The 8,605-nt window shown below is 47.5% G+C and overlaps 2 protein-coding genes across 2 annotated transcripts in view; both read left to right on the plus strand.

Annotated features, from left to right (window-relative positions):
• Positions 1 to 257, plus strand: part of LOC114907078 (translation initiation factor IF-2-like) — a 91,528-nt gene extending 91,271 nt beyond the window's left edge. The window contains exon 6 of the mRNA XM_029242229.1: positions 5 to 257. Within this exon, the coding sequence (XP_029098062.1) occupies positions 5 to 257 (253 nt within the window). The remainder of the gene's footprint in view (positions 1 to 4) is intronic.
• A 132-nt stretch (positions 258 to 389) lies between these two features.
• Positions 390 to 8,605, plus strand: part of CDYL (chromodomain Y like) — a 156,188-nt gene continuing 147,972 nt past the window's right edge. Inside the window, exon 1 of the mRNA XM_029242174.1 lies at positions 390 to 640. Coding sequence (XP_029098007.1) covers positions 617 to 640 — 24 coding nt within the window. The 5' untranslated portion in view covers positions 390 to 616. The remainder of the gene's footprint in view (positions 641 to 8,605) is intronic.

Here is an 8,605-nt window from a genome sequence, read left to right on the forward strand (position 1 = left end):
ACAGCCCCGGCCCCGCCTCCCGCGGCCCCGCCCACAGCCCAGGCTCCTCCCCTTCCTGCCGGCCGGCTCCCCGCGGCCGCCCGCCGCGCCCGGAGCGCGGCCCACCGCTCTCCTCGGCTGTCCCGCCCGCCGGCCGCCCCGCCCCCCCCCCGCGCGGGCGGCACGAAAACCCGGAGCGCGGGAGCGCGGCTCGGCCGGGCCGGGCGGCCGCACTGGGCATGCTCAGTAGCCGGGGCAGGTTTTTCGGTCGCAAGTAGGAAGCTTTTTGCACTACACCGGAGAGGGGGAGCCGCGGAGCCAGCGCGCCGCCGTGCACCGCCGCCGCGCCCGCCCCAGCCCGGCCCGGCCCCGCGGCGGCGCGATGAGCCTGAGCCCGAGCCGGCCCGCCGGGGAGTGAGCGCGGCGCGGAGGGCGCGTTGCGCAGCTGCTCCTGCGCACAACCCGGCCGGCGGCCCGCACCGGCAGGAGTGAGCGCCGGTCCGCGCCCCACCGGCGCCGGAGCCGAGCGGAGCAGGAAGCGCAGGCCACGCAGGGACCCAACTGAAACAAAGTGTCGGCCGCCGGCTGCGCGGCGCCTCGCCGGCCCTGCCCCGCGCCCCCCGCTCCACCGCCCACCATGGCCTCCGAGGAGCTGTACGAGGTACTCCCCTCCCCCCGGCCCGCCGCCCCGCCGCCCCGCCCGGCCTCCGCCCGACGGCCGGCCCGCCGCCCCCTCCCCCCCCGGCCGCAGTTTACTGGACGGAAGCGCGTGCGCCCCGGCCCGGCGGCGGCGCTCGAGTTGCGGGGCCGGGGGTCCCGGCCGCGGGGCAGGAGCGCTGACGCGAGCGACTTCCTCGGACGGAGCCAAAGTGCCCGCGGCGAGGCGGTGGGTGCGGAGCCCGCGGCGCCGCCGGGCGGGGTCCGTGGGCGGCGCGGGGGCGCTTTCCTGGCCGTTCGGCGGAGCGCTCTGGGGAGGGTTTGCCTCCGGTTTTGGGGGGGCGAGAGGAAGGGTGCAACTGTCTCCCGACTCTGCTGCTGGTCTGAGCGATGCACAACATCGCACCGAGAAGGCTAAGCGTTGACCACATGCTTTAATTAGGTTAGCATTGTGGCCAGAGCCAGGAAATTTAAATTTAACGCTGATACACCGTCATTCATTTGCGCCGCAGCGGTGCGAGTGAGAAAGGGCACCCTCGGAACTCTGAGTTGTGGGCGATCGGTCCGCCAGCTTCGACTTCAAGTGGTGCGGTTATCAGTTTGGGTCTTGAGGCACATTTTGTGCGCCTCGATGGAACTTCTTGACGTGTTGCGAAGTCGACTTCCTGGGAGTACAGAAGCTTGGAAGGCTCTCTGTTCTTTTGGACAAATGGTTCTTCTGTTGCGTATACGTATTTGTAAATAGGTCTTCGTAAGAGACTAAAACTTCTGCATACTCTTGATTTACCTCTTGGATGCATTTAGGGACCTGGGTGTTTAGGTCTTAAGGAAGCGTCTGTAAAGAGTAGAGCCCCTTGGCCCCTGTGAACCCTTAATAAGGACCAGGTGAGCCTTATGAGGGGCCTTCTCTTATGGATATATTATCGCCGTTGGCACAGGATGGAGCTCTGTTGCCAACAGTGATAGCCTTCTAGCAACTTCTTGTTGCTTTTTTATAAAGCAAGTTTCTGTTGTTTTAAAAGCAAGTGTTCGCAAAAGTTCTCAGGAGGAGGCCGCCTTATGGAGAATCAGTGGTAAGGTTGTTGGCCTCCCCTTACATTGTACGTGGTCAGTGTACCTTAGCTGGCCCTGAAAATGTTCCATTCTGTTCAACCATTTCACACATTAGCTGTGACCTACTGTATTCAAGATACTATCTTGGGTCATTTGGGTACTAAAGGGAAAAAAGAACACTCCCTGTTCTCAAGAAGCTTCCCGTCTAGGAAGGAAAGTGCTGTGTTTGGGAAAGGCCCAGAAGTAGAGGCTAAGGCACGCAGTTGGGAAAGTACATAGTGTGAGAGCATGAGGGATTTTGGTTTCTACATTAGACTACTTTTTGAGAGTTGAGGCTTGAGTATTCACTCGTCATTCATTTTTGTGATTCTAAATACATAATAAGTCAACTTGTTCCATTAGTGTGTGGGTGAGGGTAGCACCTTATACATAGGTTGTATCTCATGTGTAAAAAATTATTCTGAAGACAGCACTTTTACCACCAGTGCATTATGAACTAAATTTAGTTCTTTCTTTGCTTACTGTATACCTTCAGGTTTTCCCTTCTCCCGGCAGCATCCATTTATAAGTCACATTTTGTACAAAGTTTGTGTTCATTCAGTGTGTTATTGAATGCCTACCCTATGGAGGTTCCGTCGGGAGCTAGGGAGGGATGAGGGACGGGAATGGTGCATGCCCTCAAAGAGCATCTGTTGGAAGAACTAAGTACATTGCAGAAAAATGACACACCTGCACAACTGAACTCTTGATTCTGAGTTTTAGTTTTGGAAAAAAGTGTTATAAGAGTAGAGTTGAGGTGACAGTAAATAGTGTGGTCAGTATATTTCAAGGTGAATTTTCTCACTTATCCTTTACTTGTAGGCAACACTGTGACTATATATGAGGATTGAAAGTTGATATTTGAAAGTTCTGCATAGCGATTGGGAGCCTGGATTTGGAGTCAGAAAACCTAGGTATTGAAATCCAACCCTGTCACCTTGAGCAAATTAACGTTGAAAGCTCAGTGTCCTCACCTGTAAAATTGGGATCAAAGCTAACCTCATAGAGCTGTGAAGTTTAAATGAAAAAAACATGTAAAGCATACCGGTGGTTCCCAGAGAGAACACTCAGAAAGTGGTGGTTATTATTGTGTTCTACCTGATCTAACATGCCTCCTGGAGGCCTGGTTTTGCTTCTAAAGGTACAGAATTGTACTGTTGTAATCAAGGCGGTATTACTTGTGAGGCAGAAATGATAGTAGTTGTCAGTAAGCACTGACTGGCAGCTTGTCTGGGGGGCGGGAACACTAAGGTAGGTTAGTAGCCAGGTCCTGGGGCCTGAGTTGCCTGGTTTCGTCCAGTTCTGCCTAAATCGAAGAAGTTTCATGTTTGGCCTCCAACTCCACAATTCCAGAGGGATATACTGGCAGAGGAGGAGGTTCAAAGTTTTGCTTTTTGAAGTAACTTGGCATGGTAAGAGCACGGGTCTGCCTCAGCCCCGTGAACTTGGGCGAGTTACCTGACTGCGAAGCCTTTGTTTTCTCACCTAAAAAGAAATGAGATCTCCAACACTTAGCATGGTTCCTGGTATGTGGTGATAGTAAATGTTTAAGTGCTTATTGTAACTGTGCCTTGTGAATAGAAAAATAAGGGAACAGAGCCTAGAGAAGATGGGCTGGAGCGTCACCCTCCCAAAATTGGAAGAACTGTTTGTTGAAGGACAGGATTGATTTACCCCCTGCATCTCCAGCAGCTGGGGTCAGGGAAGACAGGTTTTTTAAATTTACCCATGCTATGAACTTTCTAGTCTTCACAAAAAGACATGCATCCTTTACATCAGGGGTCCACGAACTTTACGTAAGGGACCAGATAGTTATTAATACTTGAGACCTCGCAGGCCAGGCAGTCTGTTACCACTGCTGAGCTTTGCTTTTGTTGCCCAGAAGCAGCCATTGGCCATGCCCTAGAGGAGCGAGCGCCATGCTCCAGTAGAACTGTTTATGGACGGTGAAATTCAAATTCCATGTCATTTTTACATGTGATGAAATAGTCTTCCTCTTAAAAAAAAATCACTTAAAAATGTGAAAAACAGTCTTAGCCCATGGATTCCACAAAAACAGGCAGTGGGCTGGATTTGTCCTCCAGGTCTTCGTTTGCTAGCCTCTGCTTTAGATGACCAACTGTTCTGGACCTGAGTTTTCTCCTGGGGTTTTGGGCGCATGGAGGTGGGACGTGCAGTAGTTAAAGGCCTTCTAGCTCCAATCCTAGCTCTAGACTTAGAGCCAGACGTTGTGGATTGCACTCTTCCCCTTCTATGTTGGGAAGGGAAGAGCTGTAACTCTTAAGTAACTGTCTCTTCTGAACTCCCTCATCTGTACAATGGGAATGATAATCACTGCTTCAAAGAATTGTGAAGCCTGAGTGACATTAGCATGTCAAAGCAGTTTAGAGTTGATAAAACGCTATAGCCAGGTGTTAAGTGGTTACGTTTACCCTATGAAACATCTTTATTTTACATTCTTAAAGGAAAAGAAAAAAACCACACCGCGCTCAAACCCTGAAACCAAACCTTTTTTCCTTTGATTATATTGATTATATCACCGAAGGAGAGAAACGATCAAAAGGATCTTAATTTATCTAGTGGCCAAATAACCACCAGAAGAGTGAGTTCATGTGCTTTGAGAAAGGAATCTAATAACAATGAAAGCAGCGTTCTTGTTTATCTTAATCTTTCCTTTTTCTCAGCGGGGGTGGGTTTTTTTCCCCCCTGAGAACTACTGTAGTTGCTTAATTTAAAATTCAGGAAGATCCCAGGGCTCTCGTCTTGGCCTTCTGAGAAAATATTTATCCAACACATGCATGTTTCAGGCAATCAAAAATGGAAGTGAGCTTTTAAGAATGAAATGATACCTGGCTCATAAAACGTGTCTTCAAGTTGATTGGTTTGGAAGGATAATCAGGATTTGGGGGAAAGTTAAGTCTTTTGAATCTTTCTCCTTTACTTTGGGACGAGATTGCACCTCTCCCGCGCACCGCAGGAATTTTAGTTGTAAGTCAGATCCGCACGTGTGGTCCAGATGCAGGTCACGAAGATGAGGAGACCCCGTGACTGTTGGGTCAAGACGGACCAGCATCTGCCGTGTGTGGTTAGCTGGCTCCTGAGGTTGAGATCCCCCAAAATAAGAAAGCAGAAAGCGTTATTTGACTGCTGGGATTGATTGTGTGGTAATAGTCGTGTGTGTGTGGTGTGGTGTGTGTGTGTGTGTGTGTGTGTCAAACATTAACACACTCTCTTAAATGTGAATTGTGGAGAATACTCCTGCCTGAGCAGGAGTGTGGAGACATCACCTGTGCTTTTCCTTTGAATTTGCTTCCAGGTCCTGTGTACTCAAATAAGTTTTTCTCTTCTTGCTGTGATACCTAAGAATCATTTAATCTTTTTCTCGTGCTCTGTAATGATTTTAACTATTGAATGTATTTCCATGGTGTATTGGAAATACTTCATTCAGTTCTGAGTATTTGAGCTGCACAGAGCCGGTCTAAGTCGAGCTTCTGCGAATAAGGAGTCATCCTTTGTATATTGTGTGTATCTATAGGCACGTAGCATCATTGCGGGTTCTGTTAAGATAGAATACACGCAGATTCTGGGGCCCAGACCACGAGCTTGTAGTTCTCAGTGTTTGGATGGAGACAGGGATCTCCGCTTCAGAAAGCTTCTTTCTGGAATGTGGGTGGAGTTAGGAGCCTCTGGATTGCACTGGTCTGTTTGCGACAACACTGAGGGGGTCAGGATGTGCCTTTGAAGAAGTTGAGCTCCAGGTGGACCAGACAAGTCCTTTGCGGCCCGTTGACCGTTGCCGGTGTTTAACTGAGTCATTCCAGGATGGGAGCATTAAAAACACCCGGTAGTTAGGTATAAGGGCTGTTTCTGGAATGTCTGTTTGCTGTCTTCATCGTATGGCGTATTTGTCCACCAGATTGTAAGATTGGCGCGTACAGTTTTTAAAACTAGGACCTTTTTTCTACAGTTCACATTTTTCAATAGTTGCATAATTGTTGAATTATTCAATACATTTTAATGAAAGAGTGAATTAAATGAATGACTTACTTCCAGTTTCCCCTCCCCCAAACATGACGCCCAACACTTAGTCCTTCATCCACATATGTGGTTTTAATGCGAGGATGGGGGAACTTCCAACTCTACTGTTTCCCACACCAACTTAATTCTCTCCAGCTTTTTAAGCTGGTCAAGGCCTGGGAGGCCCGTGTTCTCTGGGGAGTCTGGGAAAAGTCTTTTGCTTTGGTGTGAAAATTTGTTCAAGTAATAAGAGTGTTTTTTTTGGGGGGGGGGAGAGGACCAGCAGCTTTCCTCTGTTTCTCAGGGGGAATCTATGACACCCCCCGCAAAGTATTAAACTTGTTCTTGAGACCTTTGAGCTAAGACTTGGGTTTCACCACCCTTCATTGATGACTTTGACATTGTTTTTGCCAAACTCAGTTCTGCTTCAGCCAGAGCCTACGGTGAAACTGTTCAAACCTCGCTGATCGGGTTTGGAAGATGCTAATTGTCTTTAAGTGGCTGCTTTTGAGATTTTACATGCATAAAGCCTAAAGTTAGTATTTTAGCTCCACTTCTGACAGTGCAAGGACTTGAGATACTTTAAACCTGATCCACCCCTGAATTTACATGCTGTTATTTTCCAGTGTTAATCACCATCCGTGCAAAACCCCTCGCAAAGTAGAGCGTCGTTGTTGCATACGGACAGTGTTTCTTTAGCTTTGCCTGTGTCTTTACCGGTTTCTTTGATCATCAGTCTTCTATCTCAGAACTTCCTTCTGGGATTCTTTTTTTTTTTTCCTTAAGTATATCCTTTAGAGATTTCTTTAGGGACGGGTTGTTGGTGGAAAGGTCTCCAGTTTTTTGATTACCTGGAAATGCCTTTCTTTTGCCCTCATTTTTGAAAAATAGACTTGATTCCAAATAAAAGTAGTTACTTGGTTATTTCTGTTCGGCATTTTGAAGCTATCGTTCCGTTGTCCTCTGGCTTCCCCGTTATTCTTGGGGAGGCTGTCAGTGTGGAGGTCTGTCTTCTGTCTCTGGTGGCTTTGGGATCCTCTCTTTGACTTTGGTGTCCTCTAGTCCTGTTACAGTGTATCTCTGTGTGGCTTTCTTTTTATTAATAATCTTGGTATATGTTGTGCTTCTCTTGTGGGTTTGTGCCTTGCCAGTTGTAAAAGACTGCTGGCCATCTTACCGCCATCAGATCCCGCTGTGCTTCTGCACTCTCCCTCGGGAATTCCAAGGAGGCGCTTATTCCATCTCCTCATCCTCGCCCTCTTGTTGCCCTTTCCTTGTTTCTGTTTTGTTTGCGTTCTGGGTATTTCCTTGGATCTCACTTCTAGTTCGCTAAGGAGCTGTGTCTAATCCACTCTTTAACTCATCCATTGAGTTTTTAATTTCAACAATTATATTTTTTTACTTCTAAGTATTCTGGGTACCCCTGCCCCCCGCCTGTTAGTCTGTGGCTTGCTTTCTTCATCTTTGATGTTTGTCTGTTTTTATGATTGTCTCATTCATTATGGTTGGATTGGAGGAGTTACTGGGACATGTGTATATTTTCCTTGCTTCCTGCAAGCCCGATGAAGTGCTAAGAATTACATTTTATTGAAGATCTGTTATTTTGCAGTGACAGTGCCCTTTGGAACCTCATTTGCTTTTTTTTGCCCGAATCTGAAGAAACGTATTGAATTGGAATTTGTGGTGTCGTGACTAGGGATCAAGGGCTCGAGCCGGTGCTTGAGATTTACCTAAAGGTACTGAGAGTACGAATAAAGTGTAAACTAGATTTCAGGGGAACTGTTTATGAAAATGGATATGATAGTCAGAACAAATGCTTCTGAAGCAGAATGTTCCACATCTTCCTTCTGCCTGCCCTGATACATAGGCATACCTTGTCTAACTTCCCTTTGCCTGAGGTTGGCCTTTTCCTTTGCCTGAGGTTGGCCTGTTGGTCTGGGCTAGTGAAGCCATAGTTGTTGGCCTACCTTGGTCCACACCTACACACCCCATCCCTCCTCTGTCCCTTTGTGTTGCCGTTTTTTCAGTACATGGTGGTTTCCCCAGCTGGCCAGCCTCAGTGTCGGTCCTCATTCAGGACCTCATCAGAGTTCACTGTTAGCAGGAATCCTCCCCTTCAAACTCCATGTGACTAATTTCCTCTTTGTTTTGCATTATAATAATTTGTACTTATTTATTACTTTTTCTAGGTATTAAATAATATGCCATATATTTTCTCCTGGAAAGGTTGGCTGCCTACTTTTTGGTTGGTTGTAAGTGCCTAATCTGAGGACGTGAATGTGGTGAGCAGTCAGTAATTGCTGACTTCTAGCTGAAATACAAATATTAGAGTGACTGGAGTTGCATTATTTGAGATTATACCATATATGTGAGAATTGTGCATTTAGGTGTCTTGTTTGAAAAGCCATATGGTGTTTTGGAGGAAAGTTATTTCTAAACTTGATACAAATAATTTGGAGGAAGATTGTGTTCCTGGAAAGAGTATTTGAACTGTTGGCCGCAGCATTTTTTACGTTTACCCGCTGGTGAAAAGTGGGATGGGGGGGATGTCTAACAATAGTGTTCTCTAGTTGGAGAAGTCAGCTCAGTATACTTAGGAAATGTCTTTACTCTTTGTCTCTCTCCATTTATAATAGTCTCTGCCATGGGACATCCTCAAGAGGTTGGTAGTTTCCGGTGTTTGTTGGATGAAGGCCCCCCCCCCCCAGTGTTGGTTGCAGGTCATGAATGTCTCTGGTTACAATGTTAACATTTTTCACCAGTAGGTTACTGTTTAGGATTTCAGCGCATCCCAGAGTTGCAGGCAGAAGCATGTCTTATCTTAGCATGTAACTGATCTGGAAGCTTCAGCTGTTCAGAA

Source organism: Monodon monoceros, unplaced genomic scaffold (genome assembly GCF_005190385.1).
Source record: "Monodon monoceros isolate NGI ecotype Baffin Bay Population unplaced genomic scaffold, NGI_Narwhal_1 Super_Scaffold_3, whole genome shotgun sequence".
In the NCBI taxonomy this organism is placed as follows: Eukaryota; Metazoa; Chordata; class Mammalia; order Artiodactyla; family Monodontidae; genus Monodon; species Monodon monoceros.